Genomic DNA, 23,041 nt, shown 5'->3' on the forward strand with positions numbered 1-23,041 from the left:
TGTTAAATAAAATATTAATCATGTCATAATCATTATCATTTTATAATCAATTTGTGTTGCATTATTACTATTAGATTATCGTGATCTTAGCTACCTACTTATTATTGTTTTTTTACCATCATCATTTCGATTTTTCTTCTCTTTATTCGCGTAGCCGTTTTATTTTTATTTTAGTACCTACCATATTTCCCCTTAGGTTTAGATACATTTATTTGTTTCCTCACTGCGGCTCAATCACGTATCATATTAAGTGGTGAATCTGTTTTTTACACGACTTATAAGAAATAATTAAAATTAAAACAATGTTCGTTATTTTTGGAACTTGTAGAGTTGTGCTCTAATTTACGAAGTTCAGTTTTTTCTTTGAATTCAGATAACTGAATATCCTTTTTAAAATTAAAATACATGAGATTTAGTCGTGTCCTAAATTACGGGATGTAACATTTTTGTTTACCTCGAAATAAGAAGGCCTTTTACATCTGTTTTACTTTACCTAAGTAATTTTAATTAAAAATATCATTTTGCAAGATGGGATTGTATTTTAAATTCTTTTCAATTTTTTAATTCTCAACATTAAGACATTAGGTAATCTACTAGGTACTAATTTTGGACATCACGAGGGTGTTAATCATTTCTCGTGCGTAATCGACTCTCGAACCTATTTTCTGAATTTTGTAGACCAAAAAGTATCGTTTTAATAAGTATAACATTTTATTAAAATGAGCTTTGAGGTGATCCAATCACACTTAAATAAAAAAGATTGATCTCTATTTTCGTTTTTTTAAATAAAAATAAAAATAAAAATTTAATTTCAAAAAGGTTTGGACAAATATCATTCATGGATTGGATCCAATCTAGCCCTGAACATCTTTAATTACATAATAGGGGTTTAGACTAAATTTAAAATCCAAAAAAAACTATGCCTTTAAACGAGTGCTTTTTATCCATCGACTCAATAATCACGTATACATAATTAAAACAAAGGCATACAACCAAAATAAAATTAAAAACTAAAAATATAAAATATAAAATTCAACAGTCGAAGTGCTTGGCCTTAAAAGAGGTTACATATATTCTTCAAAATATAAATATGATTTAATAATGATGTAAATATGTAATTAAGAAATTGATGTAATCTCCTTTGATAGCTACTGCTGATTATCTCTTCATTGTAGGAGGCATGCTTGGTGGAGCAGTTGCTGGTCCTTTCCAACCTGCAATATATACATTTGCATTAAGGGTGAATTTGGTTAAGTTTTTGCAGATTTTACGATTTTCCATTTTGTATATTAATTTTGGGATTTGGATTTTTTTTAACATAAAATTAGTTTTTATTCTTTAAATTTTTAGATATTATTTAGTAAAGTTTTGAAGTTTTTTTAAAAAATATTTTTATATTAAAAATTTTAAGTTAATTTCACTATTTTAATATTAAATTTTAAATTTTAAATCATAAAAATTAAAATTAATTATAAATTTAATTTAATAAAAAGGAAATTTGGTTCATTTAGAATAATTGTGATTTTTATACTGGTGTTTCATAAATCATCCAAACACCTTTGTCAGACAATTTTTGGTTTTTCGATTTTCTTACCCGACGTCCCTAAATTTGCTTGTCAGACAAATTTGATTACTAAATAATTTTGCTTGTTAAGGCTCATTTCGGTCCAATTTGATAGGTTTGATCATTATACTTGTCAATCTGAAATTGAATTGATTTCAATTCAAAACAGATCCTAATTCAAAACTAATCTGAACTTAAAAAAATTGGAACAAAAAACTCGAAAGAATTTGAACTTAAAATATTTTGATTCAAAATTCAATAATTTTAAAATCCAAACATGAAACGAAATGAACTAAACTCGAAATAATCTAATAATTTTAAAATCTGAATTCACTCGACCCATAAAGCATGTATTTATAAAATCAGGCAGAGAAAAAAATTCAACCTCTGGAAGGATCAAAGCCTCTAGCTTTGAGCTCAGCATGTTCTTGACAAAGAGCACATGATTCACAGCAAAAATGGACACAACAATCATGGCATGGCTCAGCTGGCAACCCGAATTTGGCTCTTAGTTTCTCTCTATAAACACACGACAGTAGGCATTGGCATGAAAACAACATCAATACACAATATATGCAACCTTGTTGCACGCAAGCTGTTTTTCAGACAAAACAAAAAAAAAAATATGTATCAGGCACACCATTAATGGCTGTTTGTCGAAGAGGCCGATGAGATATGATAATGGAATTTGTCGAGGAGGGGCCAATTTAAAAAAATCTTCAAAATCTTGTTTATTGGAAGTTGCCTAACCCTTCAAATGGTTAGTATTGATCCTAGCCAAAGTTTTGTTTCCCAACTCTGCGAAGAGTCTGAGGCAATATAAGAAGGTGGTGGATTCATAGAGCGAGAACGCTTTGTTGGAAAGGACTGCCATCTATCAAGGAGACATGAGCATACACGCTTGATAGCTTGATCAAGTGGTAGCATAATTATCGGTAAAAGTACCATAGAGGTCCTATATTAAGAGTCAAATTGTATTTTGCTCCTTATACTAAAAAAATGGGCAAATTAACCCTTTCTGTTAATAATTTCATCTACTTGTATTTATATAAAAAAACTGACATGACTGATGGAATAGCCAAACAGTGATACGTAGCGCGCCACATGTACCTTGTGTTGATGTACAAGGACTAATTTTTAATAATAAAAATAAATGAAATATTTCATAGAAAGATTAGTTTGCTATTTGATCTAATGAACAAGGACTAATTGACACTTGTTTTGAATAGAGTGAGCAAAATACAATACAACTCTTAATATAAGGGCTTCATGATTCTTTTATCTACACTTGTCCATTGTTATTATTTAAGGGGCAAGGATTTAAACATTACCGAATGCGAATACTCGCGTGATAGATGATGAATCCACCACTTCTTGAGACAACTTCAAGCACTTAAGAAAAATATCAACTCATTGAGAGTTGTATCAACTCCCAATAAAAAATATTTCAAAACTAATCGACCTCCCTCAAATATGTTCTTACTGCTTTGTCCTTGATCAACCATTTCAGCTATTTGGCCAAAGGTGACACATGGGAGACAGCATGTTATGCAGCCTGCATTTCGAGTTCAAAAGATAATAAAAAATTTTGAAAACCAAATCCGATTTTAATTTAATTCGTTTCATGCAATCGTATTTGAAAGATAAATGTGTAAACTTACAGGTTCCGATATCGCCTCCGCAACCGCAAAGAGATGCCGACCACTTAGGTGGCTGAGGGCGGTGAAAGATGTTCATAATAATTTTCTCAAACGCAAAGAGACCAAATTAGGTGATTAACAATTTGATCCATGCATTGTAATTTATAGCATATTGGCATTGGCATTTGGTGGATAAAAGAATTTAACAAAATTATCTACCGTCTCAAGCCTGCAATCATATAATATATATACACATAGTAATTGTACTATTATTATTTATTATAGGCTAATAAAGACAATATTTTTGTAATAAGCTCTTAAATGGCCGGATATGTCGTTTTGGACTATCATTATGTTCTTGGTTTATATGGCCATATATTGTCCTTGTGTCATAAAAGTAGTGCATTTTATTTGTTTATGGAGAAAATTAGATTTTTTAAAAAAAAGAATTTATTTATTTTTACTGTTAAAAACTGGCTTGATTGACAAAATAATCAGACAATTACACTGGTCTGAAACATGTACCTCATTCTGACATACAATTATCAGTTTTTAATTATAGAAATGAATGAAAATTTTAATAGAATGATCATCTTGTTCTTGATTTAACTTACAGTGACTAATTTACCCATTCTTTTAGTAGATGGGCAAAATGCAATCTTGCTTCTACTACAAGGGTATTCGTGGTACTTTTATCGTCTATCGATTTAAATCTTGTTCATGGATATGATTGAATTAGAATTTATATAGAATTTAAAGTTTAGGGTTACTTGAACTTGGGTTGGGTGTAACGAGATTCAAATATGTGGTATCTGCTTAACATAAGGGTGAAGTTAAAAAAAATTGAGGTTAGAATTAGATTATAAATTTTTTAATGGCACCAAATAATATATTTTATCATTATCTTATCTTAAAATTTTACAAATTCTAAAAAGATTAAACTATAATTTTTTAATTTTTAAGAGACATAATTGAATTATAAATTTTTGAGAGGTAAAAGTGTGATTAAAAAGCTTAAATCTTTTATGTTAAAATTTTCAATTTTTTAGAGAGATTAAAAATAGATTTTCTATTTCTTTAGGGGGCAAGACTTCTCTTGCCCCAATGTAGCGTATTGGATAAGTTTGATTCAATTCGATCGAGTTTTTTTAATTTTTCAAATTACTCGTGGTTTGATTTGGTTCAATTCATTTCTCGATTTTTTCATACTAATTTTAATTTTGAAATTTTATTTTATAACCATTTGACATATTTGGGAAAGTTTTAAGTTTTCTTTTTGTAAATATTTCTAAAAGTGATAAATTTTCGCATAAACAAAATATAATAATGAATTTGTATATTTAATTTTATTTGTATCATCATGTATTTGGACAGTTTTTCGAAGATCCCCATTTCCATAAAATGTAGTTCCAATGTGAATGATTAAATCCAATTCAAAACACTATAATTTGGTTAAAATATATACTATAAGCTTTTATACTTTTTATAAATTTAGAATTTAATCTTTATATTTTGTATTTTCAAAAATTTAATCCTCAACTTTTCAAGTTTTAAAATTGAGGCTCAATTCTTAACACTATTAAAACTTTTTTTTGTTAAAAATTTTGGTGTGACATTTTAAAATTAAAGAAAAAACCTGACTTGATAGCAATATAACTAAAAGATAATGTTGTAATGAATCTAAATTTAACAAAATAATTTTAATAGTATGAACAATTAGACATGAATTTTGAAGTCTAAAGAATAGAGATATTAAATTCTTAAAAGTAAAAACAAAAGGATTAAATTCCAAATTTATGAAAAGTGTAAGTAATTATGACATATTTTAAAAGTTTTGTATTTTAGCTGCTATTCTCTTAGAGAGACAATAAGCAGTAGACATAACAGTAATCATAGGATTAACACCAATAGCAGTAGGCAACACACTTGCATCACAAACGTACAATCCTTCAGCTTCCCAACTCTCCCCATTTTCATCAACACCCCCATCTTTTTCATTTCTCCCCATCTTACAACTCCCCATTTGGTGCGCTGTGGTGTGAACCATCCATTTGTCGCCCCAGAACAACGGTCCGCCTACCGAGAAAACCGTGTCCAAAAACTCCTCCAGCTCCTCTTTGCTCACCCCTTTGCACTTCAACTTTTGCCCATCGCTACGATGAGTCCCGACCTCGACCGCACCGGCCGCAACCAAAACCCTCAACGACCGTCTCAACCCCGCTCGGAGATTCTCTCGGTCGGTCGCATCGAACTTGTACGTTACCCGTCCCCCCATATGAACTTCACCGGACCCTCGGTCTTTCACAATTGTTATCAAATGAGCGGTTCTTGAAAATTTTAACATCCTTTGTTTGAAGTCCAAACCGGATACCCAAGGGCATAGAGCAGTGTACTGTCCTGGTCCTAATGATGGTGTTTCAATAATGGCTTGTACATTGTTGTTTGGTCCCAACACTTTATGAACCGATGTGATGATCCCACCATCGACAGCTTTACCTTCGATATCGGAATCGGAATCCGGGAAATAACCCCACGACATTAAAACCGGGTGGAGCCGGAGATTTCGGCCGATGTTCGGGTTTTTAAGTCCGCTCGAATACATCAAAAGTGGCGTATGAAGTGCCCCACAAGCTGATATTGTTACTTTAGCTTCTATTTGTAGTTTCTTCGTAATGTTTTTGTTTAATGTTGTTGCAATAACGCCCGTACACTTCATCTTTCTCGTACTGATCATTGTCGTGTTTTGTTCCAACATGAATTTTTCTGCTTTGCAGGCTGTTAAAATGACGGTGCCATTGTTAACAGCATCCACTAACCATGTCTTGTCGGTCCCTTTCTTGTCCCCTCTTCTACAACCAAAGCCGCAAGATCCACAGTAATGGCGGCTGGAGGAATTTCGCGGCACTTTTTCGATATCAAAGCCGAGATTTTTACACCCTTTACAAAGAACTTGATTTTGAAACCCTTCTTCTTCACAGTCTTCTGTCACACCGATTCTCTCACAAACGATATCCATGGCGGAAACATATTCGTTGCTCCCAAAAACTGGGATTTTACACTCATTGGTCCATTCTTTAAGAACTGATTCCGGCGTTTTTATACAAGCTGACCAGTTAACCGCTGAGCCACCGCCTACGGTGGAGCCGGCGAGAATCGCGAATTGTCCATCGATACTCGGTAGGCTGCCTCCTAATTCGTATAGTTTCTCCATTGAAGGACCTTCGAAAGGGGAATAATCTGCTGGGCCGAAATAGCTTCCTTTTTCTAAAACGACCACTTTCAGACCCGAACTAGCCAGCGTCGCCGCCGCGACACCGCCACCGCACCCAGAACCGACTATTACGGCGTCGCATTTGATTTTGATGGCGTTTTTGTGGGGATCTTGTGTAACTTGAAGGCCTTTCTCTGTTAATAATTTGTGAAGATCAATGGAGTCTATTACATGCATTGTTTCAACAATTCCTTGTTGAAGAGGTCTTTCATTTGGAACATTTTCAACTTTGTCTATGTTATACCCAATAGCTTCCCATGCTGGGTTTTCACCATTTTCATCCACCTGAGGATCAAATTGTTACCTTTAGAACTTGATTTCACAATCTCCAATACGAGTGTCAGTTCGTATATTCAAAAACAAAAGTCAGAAATATAATTTTATTTTATATATATTTATTATTTTAATATTTTAAAAAGATTAATCTTCTAAAATTCTTTATTTTTAAGAGGTTAAGTTAACTTATAATTTAAAAACTTCATCTACTCATTGAAGCTCGAAAAACTGACTCGAAATTGAGGGAGTTGAGCAAAATGTTATTCTCTTATATACATTAGGTAATTTATGTTATCTAAAAATAATAAATAAATATATAAATATATTTCCAGCTATATTTTTAAATTACCCTCAGCTATATATATCAATAATTTAATATATACTTAATAATAAAATATATTTTATTTAATTAAATAACAAGATATCATGTTCCATGCTAAATTTTAATTAGAATATAAAAAGTTAATTAATTAAATTGTACTCGTAAAATAAAAATAATAAAATACGTTACATTATATGCGAGTAGTCTAAAGGTCTTAGCCTTCCCAAAAAATAATAAAATCATGATTTAATCTCTTTAAAAAATATAAAATTATAAAATAAGTAAATGGTAAAATTATATCTTTAACCCTTAGATTGAAAATATTATTAGTGCCGATAATGGGAATAGAATTTTTAAATCGAAAAAGTACTAACCCGTGAGAAGATGGTGAAAAGAATGGCGACTTTGAAGTAGAGGAAAGCGACCCTAAAGGGAGTGAAGAAACGATGCTTAAACCAGGCTTGTAAAACTTGCTCCCTTTTGGCTAATGGCATGCTCGTGAAGCCATTAATGTACGGCCATTCCTTACCCCAACAATGGCTTCCACAAAGCAACAAAGTTCCTACTTTTGTTGATAACAACAACAATACAACTCTCACTACCACCACACATTCAATGAATAATCTTTTCCACAACATCTCTGCTGCCTGTAAAATTAAATCAATAAATCTTGAAATTTATTCTCATTTTTTTCTTTTTTTATGTAAGCAATGAAATGAAAAAAAATAGAAAATTTTAGGCGTAAAATCATAAAAATTATAAATTTCCAGGAATTAAAGTTAAAAATTTTAGACTAAAGTACATTCGTTTTCCCACTTTAATATTTAAATTTTCATTTTCGTTTCAGTTTACTCCAAAAGAAAAAAAATTCAAATAATAACGTGGCATATGATAATGATAATGATAATTTTTAGGTAAATTAGGATGAAATTAATAGTTTTAGGTGTCAAAATGAGAAAAAGAAAATTTAGGTGTCAAATTGAAACAAAAAAAAAGTTCAAGGGCCAAATCATGGTAAGGCAAAAATTTTAGTTTACCCCAAAAGAAGAAAAATGTTTCCAATAACAACGTTTAGATACCATAATGAAAAAACCATGATATAAGACCAAAATTTTAGTTTACCCAAAAGAAAAAAGAAAGAGTTTTAATAAGAAAGTGGTACACAACGCTGATAATTTTGAAGGTAAAATGGGACGAAATTAATAGTTTCAAGTATCAAAATAGGACCAAAAAATAAATAAATATCAAATTGAGAAAACAATGTAATTTAAGAGTGAAATCATGGTATAAGACCAAAATTTTATGCCAAGTACTTAAAAGTGAATTATGATTTGTTTTTAAAGGGGATCATAATACAATTTCACCTTATGAATAAGGAACAAAGAAAGATGGAAATGTACTTGACGAATAATTGACAAGGTGGAGCCAAAACAATTTTCTAAGACATAATTAAATTATATAATATTATGAGAGTTAAAAATGTAAATTTATTATTTTAATAGCTTATATCTTTTTAATTTTAAACGATTAATTCAAAATTTTATCATTTTAAAATGTTAAAGGGCAATTTCTCCATACACGGACTTAGAACTTCATAAATTTTAAAGGTAAAAAAAAAAAGAATCTCATTTTAGGAGATATCGGAACCCCTGCTTGCCCCTTTGACACCGACTTACTATTCCATTAAAATGCCAACATAATATATTTTTTTTTAAAAAAAACATTCCTTCCTACACTAATATGTTAGCATTATACATTGAAAATAAGTGTATTTTAAAAATATTTACGTGAGCATTTTAAACCAACTTTTTCAGAATCGGTCTGATCAATTTATGAAGTTTAATTGAATAAATTACTAACAAAATAGAAAAAATATATATTTAGAGAGAGAGAAAAAAAATTAGTTCAATTATCGATTTAACCATCCAATCCCTTATTCTGTATTCATACCTCAACCGATTCTTAGTTCAACCAACTAATTCAATCCAGTTCTGAAAACAGTGTTTTAAACCAAGATTTTTCGAACTAAACTGATGACCGAACCAATCAAGTCACCGATTTACCAGTCTAGCCAATCCGATTAATTTATTTAATTCGATTAAATAAATTATTAAAAGTTCCTAGAAAATAAAAAATATTAAAAATCCGATTCAATTGCCCGATTCCCAATTCACCCGATTCAATATCCTTCGAACCAGTAACTCGATCGATTCTCAATCTAATCGGTTTGATTCAAACAACCTTGTTTTAAACAAAATATAACTAATGCATTAACTATTTGTACGATTGACATTACAAATGTAGAGAGAGAAACTAAATCTCAAATTCAAGCATAGTTACAAGGACCAAAACCACAATTTAACCAAAAAAGCTTATCTTTTTTACCTCGTCCGGTGTTGGGGATTGAGAAGCAGAAGTTTCCATGAAAGATCGAACAGCTTTGCTTATTGTCTGGTTTTCTCGTCTTTCAAAACAACAAGAAGAAGGTGGCAAAGAAGGGAACAAAGCTTCAGCTATGGCGGCCAGTGTGTTTACTTCAGCTGAAGAAAACCCATGATCATATTTCTTTCCTTCTATTTCCTCTATTTTCCCTCCTTTCATAAATCCCTTCCCTAATTTTCCTCCCATTTCTCTCCCACTTTTCCACTTTTGATAACACTAAATGATTTCTGCCTTCTCTTTGCAATCATTTATAAAATAGTGGAAAGTGGGAAAATTGGAGGATAATCATTGTGGTGTTTTAATTCCATTAAAAAAAATAAGTTCAACCGTTTGAAAATGAAAGTTCCACTATAATTGTAAATTAACCAAAAGAAAAAAGAAAAAAATATGATTTAAAATTTTGGATTTAATTCAATTAATTCATATAATCATTAGGTAAATTATACTTAATATTACTAAACTATCAGTAAGTTTACGTTTTGGTTACTTAATTTCAAAATGTTATAAAAATAGCTACTAGACTACTTGAAATTTTTCGTTTAAGTTACTGGACTATTAAAATCGATGTTGTATTTCCTTTTTTTGTTTGCATTGTCATTCTCTTTCTCTATTACAATTTAATTAGTTTTTTCCCCATAAAACATATTTGAACGTCACGAATCTGTGAACTAAAATTCAAACAACTTTCTTCTCCAATCTCCGATAGTGATCAACAAATCAAATTGGACCTAAGGTATGTTTTTCTACTCGTTGATGAGTATTAATCTATTATATCGATCGCCGAATCATCGCTTGGAACTCATTAGTCATGTTTCTTTAGAAAAAACACTTAACAACCCATTGACTTAAATGAAAACTTTTGAATAGTTCAATAATCATTTTATAACTTTTAAATCGAGTGACCAAAATATAAATTTACTAATAATTTAATAATTTTAGATATAATTTACCCTAATTATTTCGATACATTATTAATAATTGCACTTAAAAAGGTTGTTGAGCACTAGTCAACAAATAATTTACAACTATTAATGCTAGCTGTTCTCCCTTAATGCAGAAGGAATCATTATTGTACTAGTTACGAATTAATCAGACATTAATTTAATTAAAAAATATTTTTTTTATTTTTACAATATAATTAATATTATTTTAAAATATTTTTATCATTTTGTATAAATTTAAAAATCAATTTAAATCAACAAACGGTAATATTTAAACATAAGCCACCATGATTTTTAAATTTTTTATTTAACCAATTCAACAAAAATATCGTGTATTTCTAATATAATTTTTTATTAATATAGTTATACTAGTATTAATAATTTCCTTTTATATATACTAGTATATATATATATATATATTTGTGGTTGTATATTTAAGTAAAACATGCAAAGTTGGGTATGGCATTTAATTTGGGTAACTTGTGTTTAACCCCAATTTAACATAGTTGTGGAAGTAATTGTAATGTAGATCCATCTACTTCTTCTTTTTTTTATTAATTTATTGATATTCATATTTAATATATAAATAATTTTTCAAAATATATGTTGTATTCAACACGTATTTATATTCAATACGATCTCAATTGCTTTTCTTGCTTGTTATTTTGTTACCCTTTTTTACGTGGAATGGTTAAAATTTCACTTAAATAAAATATGCCACACGTCCAAGTATTATCCATAAATTTAGAATTAGTCCTTTTACTACTGGAATTTAAAATTCAAGTTCAACTGTTAATACTATTTTTTTTTTGTTAAAATTTTAGTGTGACCTTTTAAAATGAAAAAAAAAATCACAGTAGTAAAGTAACTAAAAAAGTGACATTAACGATATAAATTTAACAGTGCTAATAGTTGGATCTGAATTTTAAAATCTAAAAAGTAGAGGAATTAAAGCCTATTTTGTCAATCACTCTCTTTTTTTTTTCTATTAGCAATATCAATTTTATTTATTCATTGGTCAAGTTGAGTTAATGTGATTTTAAAATTCATATTCGTACTTGAATTTGATCTAACTCAATGACTCGATTCATTATTATATTAATAAATGTAACAAAACATATTTTATAAATTTAATTTTTTAAAATTAATTTTATTATCATTTAAATAAATCGGATAAAATTAGGCCACCCAACCAAAACACAAGCCTACTTATACCATAATTGGACAATGCAAGAGAGCCTAACTTAGCTATTATTATCTCTTTAATGAGAATTAAGCTTAATAATATATTCAAATTTTATATGATTAATAAATTAGATAAATATATTTTATTAATAAATATTTTATAAATGATATCATCTTTTTATTCACTGTATATAAATTTATACAATATCGTTATATTAAATATAAATCTACTATTTGGTATATTGGTAGTATATGTATTTTATTTTACAAGCATTCTTAAAAAAATGACATATGTCTCATTTTCATAAATATATATTTAATAATTTGTTATACCCTATAGGACATTTGTCAACCTCTACCCTACTCATGGAGTTTAAAAATTTCACTGACAATGTATTAAATATTTTCTCCTATTATAATTATTAAACCTTAACATCGATGCTTGTGTCATTTTGAGATAATAGAATGATGAAATATATATCCGTAATAAACACTCATTTAATTTTAAAAAATACAAAAAGAAAATCTCATGCATAAATGATTGGAAAAAGAAAAATAAAATTTAGCTCACATGAGAGGACCATCAATCTACCTTTATCAGATAATTGGATTTTCTTACATATTAGTGGTGCTATTAAGTCAAATGCGGGTTTCGTTGCTGCTGGGCGTGTGATGTGAAAACAGAATGGATATTGGATATTAGGTTTTAATCATTATTTGGGGAATGTTTAGTTTTTGATGTCATGGATGGTTTGATTTTTCTTGAAAGACGGGGATTCAACAAGATTTTGATTCATATTGATAGTTTAGAGATGGTTAATACCCTCCAAGACAGACATTTGGCAATTTCTTCTTTAAGATTATTGAGAAAGTTAAAGCAGATACTAAAGAATATGGACCAATGAAGTATTAGACATGTTCCAAGGGAGATGAACCAAGTGACAGATTGCATAGCCAAAATAATTTCTGACAAAACATTTGAAGTACAGGTATTTAGAGATGTACCTGAGCAACTGGAAACAGAATTACATGCAGATAAATTAATGACCTTTTAGCTCATAGTGGCTTTAACTTAATGTATGTGTGTTGTTTTATTTTATTATTTTTAAATCATGCAAAAAGCATTTCAATTTAAGCTCTTAAATTTATCAAAATTCAACCGTGAGGATATCAAACAATTAACCAACTGTTTTAAATTTTCACGTAAAGAAAACTGTAAGTCTAACATTTAAATTTCAATTATTCAGAAATTTGATAATTTTAAATACAATGCAAAAAAATATTTTAATATACTTTACAATACGTTTATCGTCGTCTTAACTCTGCTATAGAAATCTAAAATTTTCACTAATAGTGTACCGAATATTTTCTCACCACAACTATAATTGAGAAATTAATGAGAAACAATCAACAAAACCAATCCATATAATCATCAAACAAGTTAAACAAGTTAGTTGAAATTTTCAAGTATTATAAAAAAAAAGTAGGTAGTTTTGTCAAAATATATTTATTTCATCAATAATGTATGAAAATTAAACATGAATATGTAAAAATATAAATATTTCTTTCAAAAAAATATTTATTAGCCAACAAACAAACAGCACAAATCAAATATATGATCCACTTGACATTCATAATTCTAAATATGCCTCTTCTTCACTATTCTTCAACTTGATTTTATATATATAAAGAAAAAAGCATTTATCCAAATTTATGAATGATTGAGAATATTTTGGTGAATCAAATTAATATTTGACAAACAATATATTTAATTTTGTTAATATCTCAAATTATTTCAAAATATAGTTAATTTTAATTTCACCGTTTTTTATCTTTTAATGATAATAAAAAAAATTTTGAATTCTATCAATGTTTCATCCGTACAATTAATTATTGGTTGGGATAATAATCCTTGGAAATGATTAATTTGAGGAAGAGGAATTATCACACTGACTCGCTTTCTTCCTTCTCCTTCTTAGTTCAAGAGAACCCCTTATTTATTGTTTAAAGGAGTGTTGCAACAAATGAGATATTTTGCCGTTTATGAGAAACTTGTCCTCTAATTCTAATAATTTAAATAAATAAATAAATGGTAAACTACACTATTAGTCACTAAATTATAGGTAAATTTTTGCTTTGGTCATTTAACTAAAAAAGTTATAATTTGGTCACTGAACTATTCAAAAATTTTCATTTAAGTCATTGAGCTATTAAATTTGATGTTATTTGTTATATGACTTTCTCTGTTCACATAGCCTACACAAATTGGGAGCTATCTTTTTCCTTCTATTCTATAGTTCAGTTTTTTTTCTCATAAAATAATTATGGAAGCCATGAACATGCGAACCAAAATTTAAACAACTTTTTCTTCTAATCTCCAGCATTGACTATCAGATTGATTTGGGTCTAAAGTATATTTGTAACAACCTGATTTTTCAGTAGTGTCAAAAATAGTGGTTTCGAGGCCACCAAATCCAGCGAGTAAGTTCCTAATATTATTATTTAATATTAACGAGTCAAATATGGTTCTAGAATGGTTTTTGATTTGGTAATTTATATTTTATAACAATTTATTAGGTTCAAATGGTAAGACCCTAAGGTCAAGTGGTTTTAGAAAGTGAGGTATCAGGACCTCGTTTCTATAAATCGAGCCATAAATATTTTTATAAATATTTACGGAGTGTAATTAAGGTAGTATTAAAGTTTCATTGAAAAATTTTAACATTTCGATAGTTAATTAATTAAAAAAGACTAGATTGAAGAATGTGCAAAACTTGCTAATTATATCAATTAGGTTATGAAATGGTGTAATTATTATTGAGGAAGGACTTAAGTGATAATTAAGCCCTAAATAATATAGTGGGATGGAAAATTGATGAATAAGGACAAAATAATTAAATTACAATGGCAAACTTATAATTTAGTTGAAATTAAAACAAAATTAAGTAAGAAGAAATAGGTTTTCTTCTTCATTTTCTTCTTTTGTCACTGCCGAAACACCATAGAAATAGCTTGGAGAATAGGTTGAGCATAGGAGCTTCCATGTGAGTTTAATTCTTACCCGTTTCTTGTAATTTTTATATTTTTGATATCATTGCAATTAGGTCCAGCTAACCCGTACCTTCGTTTCTGATTCTGTTAAAAATTTTGGAAGTTTCCATTGATAAATATTAGATATTTTTGATGAATAACGTGGATTTGGAGCTTTAATTGTGTTGTGTGATGATTTTGTAAAGTGATTTTTGTTAAATATTGATTTTAGGATTAAATTGTTAAAATGTCAAAATATTAGGGTTTGATAGTGAATTTTAGGTTTATTAGGGGTTGTATGAGGGTCTAGAATATTTTTATATATTATTTATCTAATAAAATTAGTTAATTTGATATATTAACTAATTAATGGATTACATTGCAAAAATTATAAAAGTTTGGGTAATTGCGTAAATTTGAAAAATAAAAGGGTATTAATTGTATATTAATTGTAAAATGGATTGGAAATGAAATATTTGCCAATAAATGAGTAATTTTATATTTTAGATCAAGATCCCGTAAATACTCGTGGAAAAGGAAAAATAGCATAGTAGTCCTTGAACTTCTGCAATTACTACAATTCAGTCTAGGTAAGTTTCTACGGTTAAAATTTAACATTTTTTATAAATTGATGATTGGTATTATGCATATATTCTATTTTTGGAAATGAATTATTGTTTTAATTATAATATTAAATTGAATATTCAGTTTGAATTGAACGCGATATTTGAGTACATTCGTGATTTGGTGTATGACGGGGGTTTAGAGTGGAAATGGTATTGGAGGGAGAATCAACATTTTACCCAAGTAAACTGGGTTTCAGCATTTGTTGCAAACTCTCGTGCTTTACTTTCTTTTGGCGTGATTGGGTGGATCAGCTCTTACGAGCTTCTGTTAAGCTTTTATGAGCTTCTTTTCAGCTTTCAATCTTCTGTTGGCGTATTCGGGAGGACCAGCTCTTATGAGCTTCTGTTGACGATGTACTCTTATCCATAAGTCGTTCTTCGAATGGAAAAACCTCGGCAAGGTGATTTATTTAATGAATTTGAATGGCATGTTATTTATTTTTGTATTGATTTGAATACGAATGTATTTATCGATTGAAGTTGTGAATGACAGGGAGTTATCATTGATAATTTTTATTATTTGATTTATTATAATTAGTTCGGTAAGATTTTTGTTTATCTCATCGAACTTACTAAGCTTTATTAAGCTTGCTTGTGTTGTTTAATGTCATTGAAGATTTTCGGAAGGTTGGATGATCGGATCGGCACTCAAGTCACACAATCTAGTTTATCTCAGTAGTTTTTGAAACGTTAAATTGGATTATATGGCATGTATAGGCCCTTGTGCTATTTTGGTTAATATTTGGCTTATGTAAATGTTATGAATGATATTTTGTGCAAATAACCAATTTGCAAAGGTTACGAGAATGAGGTATAGTTGTTATGCTAGTATGTGTGACTTACATATATTTGATTTGTTGTGGTTGTGGTGACTTTGTTAGGTATTGCTTGAATGAGTTGATGAATTGAATTAATGTGTATTTTGAGATTAAATTGTATATAATTGTGGTACCAATGAGGGTACATTGGTTGGGCACATATTAGGTTGGTTTTGTTGTGTTTTTGACCTGATTAATGTCATTTTGATTTTGTATTTTGGTTAGTATTTGAGTTTTTTAAGGTCCAAGCAATTTGATTATGTTTGTATTAATGTATGATTTGAATGATTTTTTTTTGTTGTCTTATAATACTCCGTAACCCTGTTTCGGTGATGAATATGGGTTAGGGGTGTTACAATATTCTTCTACTCACCGATGGCTACCAATCCACCGTACTAATCGTCGAATTGTCATTTGGAGCTTGGTGGCGAAACTTGAAAAAAAAAACTTAACAACTCAGTGACTTAATAAAAACTTTTGAATAGTTCAATGACTTAAATGAAAACTTTTGAATAATTTAATGACCAAATTGTAATTTTTTTAGTTAAGTGATAAAAACAAAATATATCCATAGCTTAGTGACTAATGTAGTTTACCCGAAATTAAAAAGCTTCATATTTGCACACGAGTCATGCTATAGAGTATAGATTAATTAATGGTGACGTTGACTTGTCCAGAATGAGTTGTTTGGATTGAGCTTGGGTTGGCTCGACTTGCCAATATGTTTTATGCACCATCAATGAATAATGATATCACCAGGTAAAATAAAAAATGGTGAAAGACTTATAAATAAATATTAATAACTCTATTTAAACATAATTAAATATTAATTATAATTATTATATTGTCTCGGGTTTCAAATTTTGGGTTTGGATTCAAGATTTTATTTTAGGATTTAGGGCTTTGATTTCATTTTGAGTTTCGACTTTCAGATTTCAAATGGAGTTATATTTAGATAAAGTTATATTAATATTTATTTGTAAGTCTTCCACTATTTTTTATTTCACCAATGATGAGATGTCCTTTTTCTTTTTACTGACCTGACAATGCATGAAACTTATGTACCGAAAGTGCATCAAATATTCACCCTTTTTATACTTAACAAGCTAGTTCAAAATTGAATACATTCTCTCCGAAACTTAATTCAGAGACAAGTTTAAGCCCAATTATATCTAAATTTGTCGATGATTTAAAACATAAAATGCAGGTCAAATCGATCAGATCACCAATGCTCTTAGTTCAATTGAATTGATCACCAATCCAATAATAATTAAATAAATAATTTAAATTTTAATAAAATAATATTTAAAAACTATAAACAAGTTCAATCGTCAATCCTTTTTATTTTGTTTTGATTTCCGTTTTTTAAAGTTCTCATTCAAATATCGATTTCAATCTATTATCTAGATCGATATATGAATCGATTTTTTATCTAATCAATTCAATTCTAACCATATGATCGAAGTACGTATACAATATATAAACCATAAGGGACAACAACATGTTATGCAGGGATGCCTAAGTTGAATGGTTGATTGTTATGGGATGTTAATTATGACAGTCAGGCACATTTATGTTTGATGTGACAATTTGGCACAATCGGTGTTTGTAACGGTTAATTGTTGGAAATTTAATTTTTAAAATATTAATAGCATATGGGCTAAATTGATTTATCTAATAATAAAAAAATTAATTAAATTAAGTTCTTACAACGAAAACACTAATTTTAATGTATATATTTACCGTGTATCAAATATGATCCTTTATTTAAATAATTAAACTAAAATTTAAACATTTACATAGAAAAACCATTAACCAATATAATGCTTTTCAATCCCTTATAAGAAGAAATTATTAACAAAATGAGTTTTTAATTATACTTTTTGGTTAGTTTATGATTTTGGTTCAATTATATTAATTTATATAATTTTATTTCTTTCTATTTTTACAACACCATTAATTGATTTAAATATTTTACACCATTAATTATGTAGTTTTCTTAGAACCTCCGCTCAACGCATCATTTTTATTATTTTGTCAAAGTGATTGCTTTTAGAAAAAAAGATAAAACAACATTTAGTTTATATAATTTGTATTTAATTTTTTTATCCATTAAATAATTTATTCTATTTAACATCATTAGAAGGTTATCAATTAATTTTTTCAAAAAAATATTTCGAAAATTATAAAAATATCAAATTATTGGGAATTTATATATATATATAATTTAAAACTTTATAAAAATTATACAATATATGGGAAATTTATAAAAAATATAAAAAAAATCATAAAAATCTATTAAAAATGTATGTTTAAAAAGAAGGTAAACAAAATTCATAATTTATAATTTAAAAATTAATATTTATTTTGAAATTGTTATTTTCTAAAATTGTAAAAATATATAAAATTATAGAAATTTCAAATCAATAATTCACATGGATAAATAGTTGTGTGGATTTAAATGATCTTTGGTGCTAATTTGTGTAAGTTCATTTTCCACGTGAATTTTTATTTTTATTTTATAATTTTTATAATTTTTATTTTATATATTCTTGAATTTATTTCTATTGTTTTCTTTTAAAAAAATTGATGTCCTGATACTTTAAGAGAGTGCAATGTTAACACCTCTTAAAGTTGATAAGAAAAGGATTAAACTATTTGATGGAATCCAAGTTTAAGGACTAATGTAAAAAAAAAAAAGTTACACAGACCAAATTATAAAAGTTGTAGAATTTGAGTATAAATGTTGTTTTATCCCTTTAAACAAATCTAGATCAACAACTATTTAAATTAGCTAATGGCATTGAAAAATAGAACAACCGAATTATGTAAAATTAAAGCAAATGGTCTAAAAATCCAAATCTAAGCATAACATAGGGACCAAAACCATAATTTTACCTATGTTTTATAGACTTCAGAATAGCCACAAAATCGACCATTTTACCATTAAAGGCCCATTTCCAACTTTATTTACGGAAATGGGCCAATTTTTTCATTATTTACCTAAAAGGGCCGATTTTAGCAAAACGCGTCCACGTAGGAGCGTTTTTGGGGGAAATTTCAGTAAAAGCGTCCCTAATGGAGCGATTTTGCCACGTCAGCAAAAAACGCGCCCAAGTGGACGCGCTTTACTGACGTGGCAAAATCGCTCCCCCAGGTACGCATTTTAGCCCATGATTTTCTAGGGTTAGGGCTTTTTGCATGTTTAGTCCCTAGAGTTTTTTTGTTTAGGGTTTTTAAGGTTTTTGGTAGGTTTAGGGTTTTTTAAAAAATTAATTAAATTAGGTTTTGGGGGTTTTAAATAAATTAATTAAATTAGGGCTTAATGTTTTTAAGAAAATTAATTAAATTATGGTTTAGTTTTTTAAAAAACAATTTTGTGTTTAGGGTTTAGGGAAAATTTGACATTATAAAAACTTTTTTTTATATTAGTTTTTGAAAAAATAATTTTGAGAAGACGGTTTTAAAAAGATAATGTAAAAAACGCTTCAAGCAGGATACACTGTCAGCAAAATTACTGAAAAAACTCCCATGTGGACGCCCTTTTTCTACAGTGGTTCCTGAAAAAATAATTTTGGGAAAATAGTTCTAAACAAATAGTGTAAAAATCGCTTCAAGCAGGATGCACTGTCAGCAAAATTACTGAAACAAACTCCCACGTTGACGCTCTTTTTCTATAGTAGTCCCTGAAAAAATAATTTTGAGAAGACAGTTCTGAACAAATAGTGTCAAAAACGCTTTAAGCAGGATGCACTGTCAGCAAAATTACTGAAAAAGCTCCCACGTGGACGTTCTTTTTTTACAGTAGTTCCTGTTTAGCCTTAGATTATAAATGAGCCAAATTTCATTCTCAGGTTGCATAAGTTACAGCAAGAAAAATTGAGGCTAAGTAGAATAGAAATTGAAGATGAGTGAATGTATTAGTGTTGTTATTTACTATGATGGTTAGGTCCGTAACACTGAGAACGGTGTTGTTTTTTTATCAGAGAACACAACGCGACTGATTTTTAACCAAAAAATAGGTTTGACAGAACCTTGTAAAAGAATTAGGCGTAAAATCTTCAGAACGACGCCAATGAGAGTTCCGTCTATTAAGTATCGATTTTGTGCTTCAGTTGATCTCTTGACATAAGACTCATTTGATATCAAAGGTGGTCGTAGCTTGAAGGTGATGGTGCAGATTCATCTCGCTAGTGGATCACTCTATCTTGAGATATATGTACAATTTTCATCATCAAATGAAGCATTTGTGACTTCAACATCTACTGTTGTTCGAGAGGAATACACGACCCATGCCCAACACTCCGTTAGTGGGAGACAGAACACGAAAGCCCCCGTGTTTGGTAACAGTATGGAGTATACAACCCCTGCACGACACTCGGTTAGTGGATGGGACATGCACTTCGGTGGATCGATGTTCGATGCTGGAAATACATACTGGGGAATGACATCAACTTCTAGTGGTTGGAAATCCACATCTGATTAGGGACATTATGAAATGTCCACAAGAATGGATGATATACTCCTTATGACATCCACCGGCAAGGGGACCTTGTACGTTGTAGATGATGGTGGGTTGGATAATGAGTTCGATGTAGATCTACCTCGAGAACTCGGCCCCGATGGTGCAGAAGTTGTATTATTTTCTGAATCGAAGCCTGTTCCAACCAAACCTGAAGATGTTGAAGGGGGTTTAGATAAAGAAGAAGAAGATCTACGATTCAGGGCGTACTCGCCTCTAACCCACATGCATAATGTCGATCTATCGATAGATGATACGTTGGAGTTTTCAAATCTACCACACAGAAGGCGTGACCGTACAAGTTCGTCATTAGATTCGAATGAATTGGATGTTGGTAAGGAGTTTTCCAGTAAGGATAATTTTCTTGACGCATTGAAACAACATAGTATCATAAGCGGGGTTAACTACAACGTGGTTAAATCCAAATCTGAAAAGTTCAAGGCCAAGTGTGCAGTGTAAGATAGTAAATGTTCATGAAAAATCATGGTTTCAATTAGGAAAAAGATAGGCTTGTGGGAGATGAAAAATACAAAGGTCCACATACATGTGTTACTGGTACAGTATCACTAGGTGTTTAGAGTTTTTGAATGATACTATTATTACGTAATGTTACATTATTTAACGTACTTCGTTGACAGATGTTTCATAAGATTATCCCAAGATGGATTCAGATATGTTAGCTAGCTTAATACTACCGACCGTGAAGGTGAATTCCAGGACTTCAGTGTCAGTCTTAATTGCCAATATTCGTAGCCAACTGAGGTACACGCCCTGTTACTGCAAGACTTGGATAGCTAAGTAGAAGGCGTTGGAAAAGATGCATAGTAGGTGAGACGCTTCATATAATGAGGTCTGGCAGTGGTGTCAAGTGCTGGAGAGGTACGTTCTAGGTTGCATAACAGACCTTGAAATGGCACATGCGTACTACAACGACCGATTGCTCCGTGGATGCCAAGTGTTCAAGTGTCTGTTCTGGAGCTTTAAGCAATGTTGGGACACATTTGTGTACTACAAGTCAATTGTACAAATTAACGGTACCTTTATGTATGGTAGATATGCCCATCGGCTATTGCTAGCTGTGGCACAAGATAGCTATAGGAGAATCCTTCTAATTGCGTTTGCAATAACACCGGGGGAGTTAAGTGATGACTGAGATTTTTTTTTCTAGGTTAAGGAGGTATGTCTGCCCTCAACTTGATATCTGCGTTATATTGAATCAGGGCACTAGAATACTAGTCGCAATTGAGTGACAGAGAAGCCTATGGGATCAACACACCATCGGTATTATCTAAGGCATGTTACGTCCAACTACTACAGGTAATATTGGTCTACCACTAAACGATGACAATTGACCAACATAGGTATTTAATCTCTATTAATATAATTTTGTTTATAATATTCAATTTATTCTGAATCGAAGAGTGGTATGTAATTTTCGCTATCAACGTATATTGGCAGGGTACGAGATCAATAAAGATCGTTTTCATGAGATGTTGGCGATTTTGCATTCAGTTAACGAACAAAACGCAAACTACCTCTGTAACATACCTTTCGAATAGTGGACACAAGCATACGACAGCGACCTACGATATGGTCATATGACCTCAAACTTGGCTGAATGCATAAATTTTGTTCTAAAAGAAACGCGTCATTTGTCGATAACCTCGGTTGTGCGAGAGACATATTTTTGTTTAGTGGCACTATTTTCAAAACGAGTAGCGAGTTATAAAGGCCAAATACACGAAAGCCATGTATGGTGCCGGAAGGTATTGTAAGAAATTAATAAGGCGAAGGGCCAACACCATGCATACAGTGTCACGATCGCAACAACTTATGGTTTCGTGTAACAAAGTTTGATAGGCTGAACCAAGGTATTACAAGCGGGCAATATCGTGTACACCTGAGAAATAGGACTTGCAACTGTGGGACGTTTAACGCATTTCGTTATCCATGCGTTCATGCAATTGTAGCTTGTCAGAATCTTCGTTTGGATCCCATGAGATATGTCGATGAAATGTACAAAATATAATACATATACCATGTGTGGAGACCTGTATTCCCACCGGTCCCAAATGAACGTAAGTGGTTGTCTGTATCGCTTGCTCCGTTTAAGTTGTTACCGAATAGAGAATTGCATCACAAACCAAAAGGTCGACCTTGCTCGAGTAGAATACGTAACAATATAGATATCTGGGAAAGAACGAACCAACAAAAGTTGTGCGAATGGTGTAGGAACTCAGGTCATACAATTCAATCATATCCAAATCAAAATAGTTGATAGTTGTTGTAATAAAACTATGTTGCATTATTTCTATTTTATTAAAAATATAAAAATAAATTACTATTAAAATATTAAAAATAACTTTTATTTTTTTAAATGAAATAATATAAAAATAGTTTGTAC

At 30.0% G+C, this 23,041-nt stretch overlaps 2 protein-coding genes across 2 annotated transcripts; both read right to left on the reverse strand.

The window, feature by feature from the left end:
- Nucleotides 1-1,158: 1,158 nt before the first annotated feature.
- LOC121220792 (cell number regulator 2) lies at nt 1,159-3,311 on the reverse strand. The gene is made up of 4 exons (XM_041100266.1): nt 3,226-3,311; nt 3,048-3,119; nt 1,950-2,159; nt 1,159-1,214 (listed from the first exon to the last, which is right to left on the reverse strand). The coding sequence occupies exons 1-4, from the start codon at nt 3,299-3,301 to the stop codon at nt 1,159-1,161; spliced, it is 414 nt and encodes a 137-aa protein (XP_040956200.1). The 5' UTR covers nt 3,302-3,311.
- A 1,660-nt stretch (nt 3,312-4,971) lies between these two features.
- Nucleotides 4,972-9,862, reverse strand: LOC121221039 (long-chain-alcohol oxidase FAO1). The gene is made up of 3 exons (XM_041101382.1): nt 9,459-9,862; nt 7,448-7,720; nt 4,972-6,760 (listed from the first exon to the last, which is right to left on the reverse strand). The coding sequence occupies exons 1-3, from the start codon at nt 9,699-9,701 to the stop codon at nt 5,030-5,032; spliced, it is 2,247 nt and encodes a 748-aa protein (XP_040957316.1). The 5' UTR covers nt 9,702-9,862; the 3' UTR covers nt 4,972-5,029.
- Between the last annotated feature and the right edge of the window lie 13,179 nt (nt 9,863-23,041).

Source organism: Gossypium hirsutum, chromosome D09 (genome assembly GCF_007990345.1).
Source record: "Gossypium hirsutum isolate 1008001.06 chromosome D09, Gossypium_hirsutum_v2.1, whole genome shotgun sequence".
Lineage (NCBI taxonomy): Eukaryota > Viridiplantae > Streptophyta > Magnoliopsida > Malvales > Malvaceae > Gossypium > Gossypium hirsutum.